This window comes from Muntiacus reevesi, chromosome 3 (genome assembly GCF_963930625.1).
Source record: "Muntiacus reevesi chromosome 3, mMunRee1.1, whole genome shotgun sequence".
NCBI lineage: Eukaryota > Metazoa > Chordata > Mammalia > Artiodactyla > Cervidae > Muntiacus > Muntiacus reevesi.
In genome coordinates, this window is record NC_089251.1 from 30,954,589 (window position 1) to 30,971,170 (window position 16,582).

Consider the following 16,582-nt stretch of genomic DNA (forward strand, 5'->3'; position numbering starts at 1 on the left):
GTAAAAGAGAATTCGAACTCCAAGCCCCACTGAGCCCTGGAGACCCAGAAGTAACTGGGCTCACTCCCTTCTAAGAGGCCCCAAACTGGGGTCCCAAGGTACTGCCCCAAAGCCTTCCCCAGGGAGCCCGACCTGCTGCTGACTCTGCTCCTCCAGGTTCATCTTCACCTCCAGGGACTGGCGGGCCTCCAGGAAGGCCTTGCGGTGCTTGCGGTCTGCCATGTAGTAGGACATGATGCCCACGACGATGGCGCACAGGTAGAGGAAGACGTTGGCCAGAATCTGCATGCCAAGGAGGAGGAGAGGAAAGGACAATGGTCAGGGCCCGCCTTCAGGAGAGGGAGGGGACCAAAATCCACCCGCAAGTTGCCCAGGGTCCAGGGAGGTGCCCGGCAGAGCCTCCGGCCTTGAGCGGGAATTCAGATACCTGGAGTGGACCCTGCCCCCGCACCATGGATGCCTGAAGGTATTCAAGGGTGTGGCTCCAGGCCTGGAAGGCTGGTAGGAGGACCACTGTTCTCTCATCCTCCTTTACATGGTAGCCAAGTTGGCCCATCCCACCCACTTCGAGGCCTGAGTTGTCCCTCCATTACTCATCCATTCAACCACTTACTCATTCAACGACCACTTACCATTACTTCATAGGTGCATTTAGGCACTGTGCGGAATAGCTGGGGAGGAAAGTGAACCAGATCTACTGGCCAGGCGTGGATAATCCTAACAGCTACAGGTCATAGGGAATGTCACAGGAGACCAGAAGAGGTCCTAGGCTGATTCCGTTGTCACAGTGCTACCTAACATGTGAGTCACAGGTTACAGACCCCTAGGATTCACGTGCATCCTCTGAGCCAATTCACCTGCCGCCTGGTGAGAGGGTGGCCAGCACCAACATCCAGGTCTCACAAGGAACTAAAGCTACAGGAAGCAGAAGAAGGGGCTTGGGACCTAATGTCAGTCTGGTGAGCTCAGCGTACTGGCACCAAGGACTTCTTTGGGCATCAAGAGGCTGTTTCCCCAGCCCTGGCACCCTGCAGGCTGCCCGAGGTGTCCCTGGTCCCTAGCTCCCAGAGGCTGCCAGAGGTACCTTTGACTGTGGACCTACATCCAAACCACATTTCCGGGTGCTGGCAGTTGACGGCTCCAATCTCTGACCCAACTTGGCCCCATTTTGGGCTGGACCAGGTTCTAATTTCATACTGTTCATGGGGTTTGCAAGGCAAGAATAATATTTTTTCCAGTAGTCATGTATGAATGTGAGAGCTGGACCATAAAGAAGGCTGACCACTGAAGCACTGATGCTTTCTAACTGTGGTTTAGAGAAGACTCTTAAGAGTCCTCTGGACAGCAAGGAAATCAAACCAGTCAATCCTAAAGGAAATCAACCCTGACTATTCATTGGAAGGGCTGATGCTAAAGATGAAGCTCCAATACTCTGGCCACCTGGTGCAAAGAGCCAACTCATTGGAAAAGACCCTGATGCTGGGAAAGACTGAAGGCAGGAGAAGAGAGTAACAGAGAATGAGATGGTTGGATGGCATCACTAACTCAATGGACATGAGTCTGAACAAACTTCAGGAGATAGCGAAGGACAGAGAATCATGGGGTCGCAAAGAGTCAGACACGACTTAGCAATAGAACAACAAAGGTTCTAGTTGCTCCCACTTCTCTAAGACCACTGACTGTGAATCTTCTCCAATAAGGCCTGTTTCCAGGTGTGGTGCCTCTTACTCCCCTGAGGCTGCCCCAGGTTCCCTGCCTTGATTCTCTGAGGGCCTGTCAGAGGTAGACAGACCTCTCCTCTCAAGGGTGTGGTTTTGGGAGCAGAAGGTAGAAATTGAGAGGTGGGAAGGCAGATAGAAGTTCTGAGTTCCTGGCCCTAGGGGAAGAAAAGATCAGTCAAGTGGAACATAATAAATTCTGAGGTGGGTGAAAAAAATGCAGGGAAGTCCATTTTAGATTTGTAAGCAAGAAGGTTTAATAGATAATAAGGCAAGTTAATTGTAACATTAATCTTCTGAGTATCCTTGATTATGCTGTATCCCTTCTGTTTTAATGTTTCATCAGGGCTGCTGGTTGATACTAACTAGGAGAACTTACCACCCAGAAAGAAGCTTCCTAAAGAGTTTGTACTTGGCTACCAGTCTGAGCCTGGGGGTGTAGGGGGGCACTCAAGAAAGGCCCACCTAGTAATGAATTAATTAGCAGGTGAGACGTACAATAACAGAGGTGTGTCTTGGTGCTGGAAATCAAGTCACTAGGTGATAATTTCACAAGCTTCTTAGACAGTTGGTTCTGGGAATTAACAATAGCCCGATCTTGGGCCTGGGCAGCTCTGATGGCCTCCACCATTTGTGGGGCAAGCAGGTGGGATCTCAAGTCCTTTGGGACATCTCTTGCACCTTCTTCTGGACCATGACAGCACATTCCCACAAGCGATCAGTATCAGTATGGCCTCAGGCCACTTTATTAAACACCTGATGATCAAAAAAGCTGGTAATTCATAATTTATGTTCAGTGAGTCAAAGCAAATCACACAGATCACTGGGTCTCAAAGCCAATCTACTATGAGGTCCGGAAAACTCCACCAGCGCAGAGGCCACTCTCCATGGGGCCCATGGGGCCTTGGAAATCTGCTTGCCCTCAAGTTCATGGCTCAGGAAACTAGACTGTCAAGGTCAGCCTGCTCCCCATGCGTACTCATGGAGCAGCGGCACCCCATCAAAGCCCACAGGGGTGGGTGGGCAGTCCAGATACAGTAGCCACCAGGCCGAGAGTCTCAGGGCTGACTGGGCTCAGGGTCATGGAGGATAAGGGAAGTGCCACACACCTGGACCCAACACCTGCCAGTGTCAGCAACTGATCCAGGGGCTCCAGATAACGTAGGATAACCTGGGGCCACAGGCCTGTGTCTCCCCTGGCCACAGCCAGCCAGGGCTGTCACACGGCTGGGGACAGTGCTCCACACTCAGGGGTCTTCCTGACCACTCACAAGCATGGAAGAGGCGGGCTGTGTGAAAGGTACCATGCTGAGACGCTCGCTCCTTGGAAGAAAAGTTATGACAAACCTGGATAGCATATTAAAATCAGAGCCATTACGTTGCTGACAAAGGTCCATATAGTCCAAGCCATGGTTTTTCCAGTAGTCATGTATGGATGTGAGAGTTGGACCATAAAGAAAACTGAGCACCAAAGAATTGATGCTTTTGAACTGCGGTGATGGAGAAGACTCCTGAGTCCCGAGGACTGCAAGGAGATTCAAGCAGTCAATCCTAAAGGAAATCAACCCTATATATTCATTGGAAGGATTGATGATGAAGCTGAAACTCCAATACTTTTGCCACCTGATGCAAAGAACTGACTCGTTGGAAAAGACCCTGATGCTGGGAAAGACTGAAGGCAGAAGGAGAAGGGGATGACAGAGGATAAGATGGCTGGATGGCATCACTGACTTGATGGACATGAGTTTGAGCAAGCTCCAGGAGTTGGTGATGGACAGGGAAGTCTGGCGTGCTGCAATCCATGGGGTTGCAAAGAGTCGGAAACAACTGAGCGACTGAACTGAACTGAGCTTGTGTCAGGAATCACTGTTATACATTACCTACTGAGGCATCCACGGAAGAAAACCAAACTTGCAGACAGACCAGCAGAGAGCTGCTCTAGTAGAGAAGTTCCAAACCAAAGATTATAATCCAAAAACTAGAAGAGGATTCAGATGTGGTTCATGCCTGGGGCCATGTAGGCAGGACAGTATTCCTTTCATAGAACTGCACATGTTTTAAAATAAAATCCATTTTTGCAATGCCACTTGCAGGAACAGAGTCTAAAAAGTATATTCAAGGGGAGTCCTGGACTCTGGCACTGCCCCTTGCCAGCCAGGTGCTGCAAGGTCAAATAACCAGCCCGAGTTCGTTTCATCATCTTTGAGCTGAGGCAGGGACTGACTCATCTGGAAGGTCCCTCAGCCCTGACACTGGTCCTCTGACCTCACTGAGGACAAAGGTTGGGATTGGAGACCAGGTCCTGAGAGGCCAGGGGAAGGACAGCAGGTTGGTTCCAGGTTGGCCAGAGAGCCACGCTGCCTCCCGTGCCCTGGGCACCCCTGGTCTTGGGAAACCTCACCCCCTTCCTGACCTGCACTCTCAGCTGCAGGGATATGGAAGCAAACAGCCGCATCTGGGCCACGCACAGGAGGCTCAGGTGGGTCCTGCAGGTGCTATCCATGCCAGAGAACCCCCTCCACCTTTCAGTGAGCGCATCTGTTTCCAGGAGATTCTTCCCATAGTCCCAGACCTTGGGTCTCCTGGAGCGCCCCCAATTCTCTAAACATGCTTCAACTGAAGAAAAGGCCCTCATGGGGTGCAGCTGCTCTAGTCCACCTGACCTCTCTCACGTGGAGCCACAGTTCTGAGGACTGAAAGGAGCTCGGTAACCCCTCAGGAGCAGGCAGAGGTGGAGAGAGGCTTAGCCCACGACAACAGGCCAACTCTCAGCCTCCAAATCCAGGACACGAATCTGCCAGGTGATGCTGCCTAGCCAAGGACACCTCCAGCCAAGGAAGCAGGGGTCTCCTCTGGGGAAGTGCCAGGGGAGGCATTGCAACAGGTCCCCTGGGGTGATGGGGGCCCAGCTGCTCCACCCCAGGTGTGCACAGGTGACTAGCAGAGCAGGCTGCATGCACTCCCAGGGGACCCCATAGCCAGGGCCGGGAGCCCCTGATCTTGTCCAGTTCCCTTGCCTGTAACACCCCCTCACATCACACCCTTACATCCTAGACACGGGCATGCACCTTACCCACCTCATCTCATTGAATCTTCACAAGGTAGGTGATGTTATTCCAATTTTACAGGAGAAGAAACTGAAATTAAACAAGGGCTCATAACAAGAGGATAAGGTTTCTTCCTGCTCGCTCAGTCATGTCCAACTTTTTGTGACCCCCATGGATTGTAGCCTGCCATTCTTCTCTGTCCATGGAATTTTCCAGGCAAGAATACTGGAGTGGGTTGCCATTCCCTTCTCAAGGGGATCTTCCCCACCCAGGGATGGAACCCATGTCTCCTGCATCTCTTGCAAGAATCCTCCTGCAGGTGGTCTCTTTATCACTAGCGCCACCTGGGAAGTCCTCTCTTCTTATTCTTTGATGCACAATCCCATCCTACAAGCAGCATTTATAACCCCACCTTTTCCCAGAAAGGCTATGAGATATTTTTTAACACTAAAATCAAAATTTCCACCAAGATACCGGTCCTAAGACACTTACTGTGAGCTGCTTGCACTTTTCATCTGAAACAAAGCTGTACATCGACAGATTTCCACAATTTCCATACACATGGGTGGTCTTTAGCTCTAGGCTCGAGAATTCCTAAATTACCTGTTTCATATTTACAAATGTAAGTGTGTCTCACTTAGCAAAAGGAATGTGCTCCCCCAAAACGTGCCTCCTTCGGCAGTGAGCCCCCATGCCCACCCAGTGCTGTACCGAGGAATCAAAGGTGACCAGGAGGCCACCCCAGGGCCCATGAGCCCAGCTCTGCCAGAGAAGGTCTGGGTCCAGGGAAGGCCATGATGATGGACAAGGCGGGCAGCTGTCATCTCTCTAACTCATCTGCTAGTATTGCCTCTCACACTACAGTTTAAAAGCTGCAGACCCAGCTTTGGCCCAGCTTTTGCAAACTTTTGGCCACCAGGAAAACTTGAACCCTGGAGAGAATCTGAGATGTGTCTTTCCCGTGATTACGACAAATGGGCTTCTTCAAGCTGAACCTTGAGCTCTGCTGGTCTGGGACGAACTTTCTGGTGCTCCCACTCCAGTGAAGGGGGGAAGGGCCTTCTTGTCAGAATTCAAGTCCCTGCAGAGCTGCCTTTCTTGTACCCACTGCTGCATAAATACCTCCCCCAACACTCCAGCCCACCTGGCTGCCCCTCTTCCTGCTCAACCTCCATCTCCCTTCCTCCCCTCCATCCCTTCCCCACCCTCCTCACACAGGGTTCTGTCCTGTCTCTCACAGACAGGGCACCTGGTAAGGCCAGCACTGCTGTTCTTCTCACCCCTAGGACCCCAGAATCCACCCCAGACCTCACCCCACACCCGGTGCTCAGGAAGGCAGAGCAGTTGGGCTGGACACACCAGGTAATGAAACCACAACACAGATTTCCTGCTCAGCTGACCCTTTCAGCCTCTGGACACAGATAAGCAGATAAGAAACCAACCTAAAGTCAACCTCTGACCTCCCACGACCTCCCAGGACCCAGCGTTCTAATTAACATCCCATCCTCAGCACCCCAACCTCTCCCATTCTAAGATCAGAGAGGAATGGGGCTCAGTCACTCCCCCAGGATGGTGAAGACCCCCAGGACAGCAGGAGGGGGACCATCTGAGAAATATCCAGAGTATAAAGCAGAGCATACAAAGCGGCAAGAGAAAGGTAGGGGTGGGTGGGATGCTACATTCTTTCAAGAAGAGGTTAGAAGGCATCACACACACTCGAGAGAGATGGGATCTCGGAAACATGGTAACGGGCTCTGATACCACAGCCAGTGAATGAGTGTGGCCCGAAGCCTCTGCCTCTATGTCATCCAGAGGATGAATCTGGAGAGTTCTGGCTCCAGTTTCCAGTTCTGAAAGTGAGCAACAGCCCAGATGCACAGACCGTCACTCCTGCTCCTCCCCATGGTCCTGGGCTGGCCGTGACAGCACCCGGCTGCCCACCTAGACAGGCAGTGCCTGAGAAGACTGCTCCAGGGTGCCGCTGAGGTCACCTCTTCATGCCCTAGTGGCCTCCTTTAGACTGGGCAGCAGTCTTGTTTCAAAAGAATTGTTCCTTGAGATGAATGGAGACAGTAGCATGGAAGCGTATACACTACCAAATGTAAAACAGATAGCCAACGGGAATTTGCTATATGACTCAGGAAACCCAAACTGGGGCTCTGTAACAACCTAGAGGGGTGGGAAGGCATGGGAGGTGGGAAGGAGGGGACATATGTGTACCTATGGCTGATTCATGTAGATGTATGGCAGAAATCAAACCAATATTGTAAAGCAATCATCAATTAAAAATAAATAAACATAACTATAAAAAAAGAATTGTCCTTTTTTCCTTTTAAACACAAGATTCTAAAAATAATGAATGAAATGAATGAATCTCCCAAGTGGGTAAACAATCAGACTAAAACTGCGTCTAACCCACGACAGCTGGACCAAGTGTTTATAATACCCCAGCTCAGAAATGCAACCGTGAGAAAACTCCTTTACGAAATCCTTCCTCTTGGAATCTGACGAGTCACCACGTCCTGCAGTCTCTAACAGCCCACAGGGACAGGGGCTCTAAGTGGGGCTTTAAGATGGAAGTCACCCCACCAGAGGCAGGCTCATGGCTCAAGTACTCAGGGTGACCTCACTCTGTAAACTCATTCAGGACTGCAGATTCCAGAACATTCGCCAAATGGGGGGCGGAGGGGAAGACTGCAGCTCTAGGGTGTCAGCTGTCCTCAGAGATCTTGTGAAGTTCTGCTGCTGGGGGAAGGCCTCTGTTCATTAAAGCTAACTTAGATGTTTTGGAAAAAAACTCTCCCAGGAGCTGCAGGGTGGGAAGGAGCAGGGGAGAAGACACCTCTGCAGCAACCAGCCTCCACAACCTAAGGAAGACGGGCCAGAGCCTGCAGTGACAGCCATACAGTGCCCACCGAGTCCCCACCTGGGAAGCCATGCTCGCAGCAGACCCCTGGAGGGGCTCACTGGTAGACGAACGCATGGCAAAGAGGCTGGGCCATGCAGTCACAGAGAAACTCCCCCGTCACCCATCACCGGCAGGCTGTGTGGCCTGGAGCAAGTCACTTAACCTCTCTGAGACTTGGTCTCCTCATCCTCACCATAACCCTGAAGGCTGTTCCGCTAAGATTAAAACAGATTCTCTGCAACACCACCTAACAGAGGGGTTGGCACAAAATATGTTAATGACATTTTTTTAATTTTTTCCAGAGAAGAGAAGGGAAATTGGTACCTAACACTTTTTATTTTAGGCTATGCTGTGTGGCATGTGGGATCCTAGTTCCCCAACCAGGGATTGAACCTGTGCCCACTGCATTGGGAGCGCAGAGTCTTAACCACTGGACCACCAGGGAAGTCCCCCTAATAACACTTTAATGAAGTTTTACAAGAACTTTCACATTAAACAGGTCTCCTAGCAATGCTGAAACTGGAATGCAGATCTCCCTTTTCATTGTTCCCCCTACAAGCACAGAGTTTAAATTTCAAGACATTAAAAAAAAATTCTGTCCTGGTCCAGAAGACCAAACATCAGAAACCAGCCTGGCTGGGCATGGGTGGCCTTGCAGCAGGTCCACCACCGCTTTCTTGCCCAGCAAGCACACCACTCAAACATGAGGCCAGGGCCGCTTTCCCTACATTCCTGTCTTGGTAGCTGATTTGTGATGTGGGTCAGCAGAGGCTGGGCAAAGTCTATGGGGCTGGGGGACCCTGGGAGCTCAGCACCCAGTGAAGACCTGGAGCATTTATGCGTATGGAGAGGTCTGCAGTCAGTGGGGTCATGCTCCCGTGCTCCCCCAGGGTAAATGCCAGCATCCTTGAGCCAAGAGATGACTGGAGTCTCTAGTCAATACAACCCCACTCAACACAATGCAGAGCTCAAGCCTTGGGGCACTGTGACAAGCTCTTCCAAGTCAGGTGTTTTGTTAAGTTCCTACCACCTGCCTCAAAAGGACTTCCAGAAGCTTCCTACTTGTTTAATAGCTTGGACATGCCTCTGCTAAAAGATATTCAATGTTCACCCTCTTACAAAACAAAGATGACTTCCAGATAGTCATTCAATCATCTTGACATGTGACACAAGGTTCCTTGTGACCTGCTACGTGACCAGAACAGCTTTCTAGGTCGTGTACTGCACACCACAGGGGCACTGCTCCAGACATAGACACGATGGCTCCCCTGAAGATGTGGAACACAGAAGCCCTGACTACGGGTCTCCCATTTCACTCTTATGTCTTGTATGTGGCCGCTGCCCACCAGGCTCCCCTCACTCCAGCCACACTGGGCATCTCTCCAATCTCTAACAAGACGTGCTATTTCAGGGCTCTACAGCTCCATCCAGAACACCCTGTTCTCTCCCCCCCTGACCAGCGGAGGGCTGGCCACACACTGAAATGATGCCCTGACTTAACCAGGTCAAGCATAAGCATGCAGCGCACCCCTGGCCCTTAGTCATCCCTCAGAAACCGTTAGCTGCTGTTACTATTTCAAGATTATCTCCAACACCCCTCCCTGATTCCCAGACAGAACCATCCATCCATCCATCCACCCATCAGTTTAGTGAATGCCCACCCTGTGCTAGGTAGGTACTTGGCATTTGGCAGTGAATACAACAGAAAAAGTCCCTGCTGTCATGGAGCTGATGATTTGGTAACAAAAGACAAATAAGCAATAAATAATTCAACAATAAGAGTATCAAAACTCAGCAGAGAATAAAAATGAGTGAGTGACTGGGTGGCTGCCGTAGACGGAGTGAGGCGGCGGCTGGGCCCCATTCTCCACTCCCCTGTAAAGTCCTATTCAGCCACACCTCTGCCATGGCCTCATGGAGAGTGATGAGGTTCCTCCCTCCTGCTGACTCGGACTGTGTGATCTACTTTGGCCAAACGGATGTCCGTGCGTATGATACAAGCAAGAAATACACTTGCTTCCCGCTCTGTGCTGCTGCTGTCGCCATGAGAACAACATGCACCAAAAGTTCACTGGTTCAGTAGAATGAGAAACCCATGGAGTAGAGCTAAACTGAAGCTGCAGCTTGTAGCCAAAACCAGCTGAAGCCCAGCCTACATCAGTCACACCCCAGCCAACCCACATCCCAGCCAACCCACACACATGTGAGCAAGAAATGTACGGTTGTGAGCCACTGACGTCTGGGCTTTTTGTTACAAAGCATTAGGTGAAAACAGCTGACTGTGGTTAGAGGGTTAGGATAGGTCTCCCTGAAGCAGTGTTGCTTAAACTGAAATATGAATGTCAAAAAAGTCCCAGTTACAGGAAAAATCAGAAGAAAGAGCCTCTTGGATGAAGAATACACTGGTGCAAAGACTCTTTCCCATGAGACAGTCCTTCCCCCTCCACCTCCTGATGCATCTGTGTGTATCACCCAGACAAAGATGCAAGGAACACCTGTGGTCAGGGTGTGTCTTGTACTCACATTTGCAGCCGCAGGGCCTGGCCCAGTTACTGGCACAGAGCAGAAGTTAGCTGCACGAATGGCTGTCATAGAAAGAAACTGAATGAACAGTCCATTCTCCACTGTGGTGTCCCTTTAATAAGAGCCAAAATCCAGCTGCAGAAAGGCTGGAACAGTTCTCAACTAGGGTGGGGTGGTGGTGATCTGGGAACCATTTGGCAATGTGTCTGGGGACATTTTTTTTTTTTTTTTTTGCTTTTATTTTATTTTTTATTTTTTTTTTTAATTTTTATTTTTCAGTGGGTTTTGTCATACTGGGGACATTTTTGATTGTCACAACTAGGGGGGAGGATGCTCCTGGCATCTCCTGGGTGGAGGCCAGGGCTGCTGCTGAAGACTGCATGGTGCACCAGGCAGTTCCCACAATGAGGAACTATCCAGCCTCAAATGTCAACAGCTCTGAGGTTGAAAAACCCTGGCCCAGAGCAATGCCTTCTTCTCTTTTGATTCCTGAGTCTTCACTTGAAACCTGCTTAAGCTTTTGGACTGAAGAACAAGGAACTCTGAGGACAAAGATGGAACAAGAAGATTTATTTTTATATCAATTATATATCTCATGGGCTAAGAGGACAACACTACCAACACTTGCTAAATAAAAGGACACAGCAGCTTGACAAATGCACCCACAATAGACAGAAGGAAGGTCCAAATCCCATGTATAGAGACGATTAAGACCAGAGAAGAGCACCTGGTCTGTCTCCTCCTTGGAGGAGCAGATGCAGGAATAAACATCTCACAGTTGGCATTTGATACTGACGAAGGTTTATCTGCTTGAAGTCTGTGGACCAGGTTAGGGAGAGTCAGTGAACCTCTAAAATTGGCGGGGGGGGGTGATTTTTGCCCTCTTCTGGGGAGCAAATTCCATTGCTTTCACCAGATTCTCCAAAGGGTCTGTTTGCCCAGATGATGAAGAACCACAAAACCAAAATGCTCCATCTCCTCATGTGGCTTCACAGCAGAAATACAAAACATCAGGTCACGGCACTTTGTGTCTCTTCTTACACATGTGACCCCATTAGTCACCCTGGTTTTTTTCCGCAGGCCAAATGATTCCCTTTCTACTTAAAGGAATCTATTTTTTAAATGTTTAATCATGTTTGGCTTCAGATTTTTTTTTTTTAACTCAACCCTCAATTGTCCCAAGTTGTTACTGAGTGATGGACTCCATACTGGGTCCTGGAGAGTGAAAAAGAACTTCAAGAGCCCAGGTCTACTAGAGGAAAAAAAGCCACAGGAAATACAGGAAACACAGACTGATTGTGAGAGAAGAGGACAGGCTGGCAAAGGTGGTAGTCCCTACTGTCCAGCGGTGATTCAGTTACACACATGTATACATTCTTCTTTACATGCTTTGCCATGATAGTTTATCGCAGGATATTGAATATAGCTCCCTGTGCTCTACAGTAGTCCCCAAGAAGGAGTAAAATGGGCTAGTCACACTCAATCGTGGGTTTTCACACATGCTGACAACACAGAGCTTTTATACACACATGAATAGATGGATCAGCAAGCGTGTCGGTGCGTGTGTGCCCAGTCGTGTCTCTTTGCAACCCCATGAACTCTACTTTGGCCACCTGATGTGAAGAGCCGACTCATTAGAAAAGACCCTGATGCTGGGAAAGATTGAAGGCAGGAGGAGAAGGGGACAACAGAGGACAAGATGGTTGGACGGCATCATTAACTCAATGGACATGAGTTTGAGTAAACTCCGGGAGTTGGTGATGGACAGGGAAGCCTGGCATGCTGCAGTCCATGGGGTCGCAAAGAGTCGGACATGGCTGAGCGACTGAAGAAGCCAGGCTCCTCTGTCCATGATTCTCCTGGCAAGGATACTGGAATGGGTTGCCATGTTCTCCTTCAGGAGATCTTCCCAATCCAGGGATGAGCCTCCATCTCTTATGTTTCCTGCAATGGCAGGGATGTTCTTTACCACTGGCGCCACCTGGGAAGCCCTACTATGCGCGTGTGTGCTCAGTTGTGTCTGACTCTTTGCAACCCCATGGACTGTAGCCCGGCAGGCTCTTCTGTCCATGGGATTCTCTCAGCAAGAACACTGGAGTGGGTTGCCATTTCCTCCTCCAGAGTAATACTTGGATAGTAAAAGCAATTTAACCCAATTTCTCACAAGGACCAAAGTTAAACACAGAAAAGGCAAAAAGTAATAAACTGTACACTCATGGAAGTCACCAGAACAATGAGAGGGTTCCAGCTGCCTGCTCTGGCCTTCTCAACTCTACATAGCCTTATCTGGCTTGAGTGCAGATATCCCGACTTCCTGGAACTGTCTTTGAGTGAGCTTGAGAACAAATGCACCAGCCCAGAGGAGCATACCATCTGAAGACAGAAGGAGAGCTCTAGAATCTCAGCAGTATGACCATCACACAAACAGCCCAACACGAAAGGGATCTGCAGTCTCACAAGCACACGGAAGCCCTTGTACACAGAACCACGGAACTCAGCAAACTTGGGATTCCGAGGACTCTGTACCTCTCGATGCAAGATGACTCATGTCCTGAGAGTAGAACTTTCTGCAGACTCTCAGCTGCAGAAACCCGCGTCATGGCTTTCTCCTTGGAGATTCGATTCCCTCTCTGCTCTCTGGGTGCTTCTGAGGGATTACTCAGCCTCGTTCAGCCCTGCAGCCTCCCAGAGCCTTGCCTGGAGACACCCGGGATGTGGTTTTTTAGTCACTGGTTCTGACTCGACCCTTCAGTGCTTATTCCTTAGTTGCTGTTTCTCTAGTTTCTGATCCAGGTGCATTGGCATCCCAAGGATAACTGATTAAGACTCAGGAATCTAAATTTTGCACCCCTACTCCAGGTGATTCTCTTTTATTCACTGTTCTAGGGTGTAGGCATGCGTACTCAGTCGCTCAGTCATGTCTGACTCTTTGTAACCCTATGGACTGTAGCTCTCCAGGCACTTCTGTCCATGGGATTCCCTAGGTGCTATAGTAAATATCAAAAACAAAGCTAAGATCCTGGAACCTTCCTGGTTCTTTAAACCAAACTGTGAACATTGCGATCGCTTTACATCAGCTCCCTCTGCCTACTGCCTGTTTCTCTTCTGTCCATTTATTCTCTTTCCTAACAATCTTCTGATCCTTCTCACCCTGAGTTACATAGTCACCATCACAGGCTGGCCTGGAGGAACCTGCCAGGCCATGGCCCAGTCCTCTCTGTCCACCATCTGAGTCACGTGACACACAAAGACTTTCAAATTCCACAACTCAAATTTAAACGCCTGGCGAGCTATCACCGTTCCCAACTTTCTTCAGCCTCAACTGTCTTGAATTAGCACCATCTGAGTAGGCTCAAAACCCTGGCAGCACCTGAAACTCACCTGGGGGTCATGCCCAGGCAGCATCCCAGAACAGTGAAATCTGAAGCCCAGATGTGGGCATCGTTCAAAAGCTCCCAGGTATAGCCCGGGAACAATGGGAACACCCAAGCTTGTCGCAGTCTCCCCAGCCAGCCCCAGGCTGAAGGTCCCATTTCTGCCAGTCAAGGGTTGGGACCACAGTTCACCCGACTGTGTACTCAAGATAACAGCACCCCGTCCCAAGTAATCCACAGTAAGCCTTTGTTGACTGACTGTTCTCTCTGTCATTGGTGCTCCTTTCCATACCTCCAGTGGGTCATTCATTCCATCTGGTCTTTCTGGGTCTTCCTCATCGTCCTCCTCCTGCCTTCATCTAGCCAAAACCCTCACCTCCCCCAGGACTGGGCACAGACTTGTTTCCCTGGCCCCTCTCTGGTCTTGCTAATCTACCTTCTGTTCAGCCCAGTTCAGTTCAGTTCAGTCTCTCAGTCGTGTCCGACTCTTTGCGACCCCACGAACCACAGCACACCAGGCCTCCCTGTCCATCACCAACTCCAGGAGTTTACCCAAACTCATGTCCATTGAGTTGGTGATGCCATCTCATCCTCTGTCGTCCCCTTCTCCTCCTGCCCTCGATCTTTCCCAGCATCAGGGTCTTTTTAAATGAGTCAGCTCTTCGCATCAGGTGGCCAAAGTATTGGAGTTTCAGCTTCAACATCAGTCCTTCCAATGAACACCCAGGACTCATCTCCTTTAGGATGGACTGGTTGGATCTCCTTGCAGTTTAAGGGACTCTCAAGAGTCTTCTCCAACACCACAGTTCAAAAGCATCAATTCTTCAGCACTCAGCTTTCTACCCTCTGGGATCACGTTAAAATTCCACAATTACCTTTATGAAAGTTTCATCTCCTGCTCAAAACACCTCAAGAGCTGCCAATTTTCCTCATTCTGGTACGTGAAGTCCTAAATAACTCTGTCCCCTAGGACCTTTTCCAAATATCTCCCACAGTCTCCGGATATAAACCATCTGCTTTAGCCAAGTTGATGTCCCCAACGTTGTTACCCGGCAGGCACTCCTGAACCTCAGCACGTGTCACAGTCCACACTCTGAGGACCCTCAAACTCTTCAGCCAAAATACATGTGGAGGAAGCTTCACCTCTTTCCCTGCTGGGGCATGCGGCTTCTGCACTCTATTCCTTAAAAATCCATGTTTGTATTATTATTTTTAAGTGTCTTAAATGTTTGCCTTTGAGTAAAACTCATGAGTCTGTCTGTTACATTACATGTTCCACTTGGACAGGGACAAGATCTGTTCCAAGGACCCTGTGTGGCCAGCACTGGACAACACCTGGCACATAGGAGGTCCTCAATGACTACTGAGTGAAGGAATGAATAAGTGGGGGATGGAGGGGGGAGGGAGAGACTGAAGGAAGGGAGGGAGGCAAGGATGCAGGGAGGGAGGATGGAAACACAGATGTTATAGTCACCCTGAGTTATCCCGAGTACACCAGGCAAGCACACCCTTGCATCCATCCCAGTGTGAGCAGTGCCCTACCTGAACTGGCCCCCCCATCACCTTCCTCCCTTCCTTCAAAATCTAGCTGACCTCCGCCCCTCCACAGAGCCTTCCCGGATGGCCCCACCCCTGAGCGATCACACTCTCCTTGTGTTTCTTCTCTAGTTTCTTAGAGAGGAAATAAGGGCAAGATAAGTCATTTAGAAGAAAAAAAAAGAAAGTCTAAATATGCACGCATACTCTGATCTCATTTTCAGAGTAGAAATGAAATGGGGCAGGAGCAGAAACACCAAAATGTCAAGAGCGCTTATCATGCAGGGGAGAGAGATTTAGGATGACTTCTGTTTTTTTTCCTTTTCACTGCATCATCTTTCTGCAGTGACTCTCTCTGGGCAGAAACAATAAAAGACAAGGGGCACTATGGGAAGTTTCGGCTGCTCCCTCTACTTGCTTGAAACACCCTAACCACCACCAGACCAGGACCCTTAGAAATAGAGACTCGTCTTCAGGGAAACTCCCTCTTGCGCCGGGAAGGACCTCAAGAAACACTCGGTGGCAGGCAGCCCCACCCAGAACCTCCCCTGTGCACATACCTGTTTCTACAGGACATGCCTCACCCCCCACCAGGTTTCTCAGAGGGCCATCTGGGAAGATAAACCTTCCAAGGGTCTTCAGACAAGATCTGGGCACAGCATCAGATGGCCTCACCCTCGGCCCTCCTGCTCTGCTTCATGAAATGCAGGAACCCACAGGCTTGCAGACACCAGGAGTGAAGGGAGAGCCCCACCCCAGACCCTAGGGGTCAAGCCGATCGTCTGTCATTCAGTATTCAGATTCAGTGCCAACACGTGCAGAAGAGGCACCGGCTCCTGAACTAGAGTTGGTTCTTGTTACCCCCACAGAGCCATCATCGCCTTGTGCTGACAAGCCTTCCCTGGATAAAGGCGAGGGTGCATCCAGCTGGCAAGGTGGCTGCCATGAATTTTGAGTGGTCCCACTCCAGGTCATCACCACTGGTAGGGAGGGCCTCTCGTTGTCAAATGCAAAGTCTCTTACAGATGATGCCAGATGGCTCACTGGGTCTAAGTTCCCCTCTGGACCTGGTTTTCATCCTCTTCCCTCAAATGCTTTGTCCACTCATGAGCACCTCCACCGTCCTTGCCCTTCAAAGACCCAGCAGGCAGGGACTTTCTCACCCTGGGTACACATGTATCCCAAGCTCCCAGGAGAGCTCTCAAACCATCCCCTGACTTCCTGAGAAGCTTCTATTTCTTTAAATATTTCCCTTTGGTTTTTGCTGAATTCTCCCACTTATCAGCCTTATGCTTTTGATCAGATCTTCTCCTCACCTGAGCGGAGGATTAAAGCCCATCACCAGCATGGCCAGTGGTCTGCCCCATTGGCACCTGAGTCCCTCCCGGCTCACACTTGGTGTCACACTTCCTGTGGCATCCTTCCTCTGGGGGGCCCTAGGACCATCTGTCCCAACCCCTCCCAAATATATTAACA

The 16,582-nt window shown here is 50.0% G+C and overlaps 1 protein-coding gene and 1 non-coding gene across 5 annotated transcripts in view; both read right to left on the reverse strand.

Moving 5' to 3' along the window:
• The window catches only part of ADCY3 (adenylate cyclase 3), an 82,616-nt gene that overhangs the window by 43,811 nt on the left and 22,223 nt on the right, over positions 1 to 16,582 (reverse strand). For 3 of the 4 annotated variants that reach the window (XM_065928677.1, XM_065928676.1, XM_065928675.1), the window contains exon 3: positions 133 to 282. The exons of the other annotated variant lie outside the window; for it this stretch is intronic. In XM_065928677.1, coding sequence (XP_065784749.1) covers positions 133 to 282 — 150 coding nt within the window. The remainder of the gene's footprint in view (positions 1 to 132; positions 283 to 16,582) is intronic. 4 annotated transcript variants of the gene reach the window in all.
• TRNAG-CCC (transfer RNA glycine (anticodon CCC)) lies at positions 8,046 to 8,118 on the reverse strand. The gene has a single exon. It is a non-coding gene; the product is annotated as a tRNA-Gly (tRNA).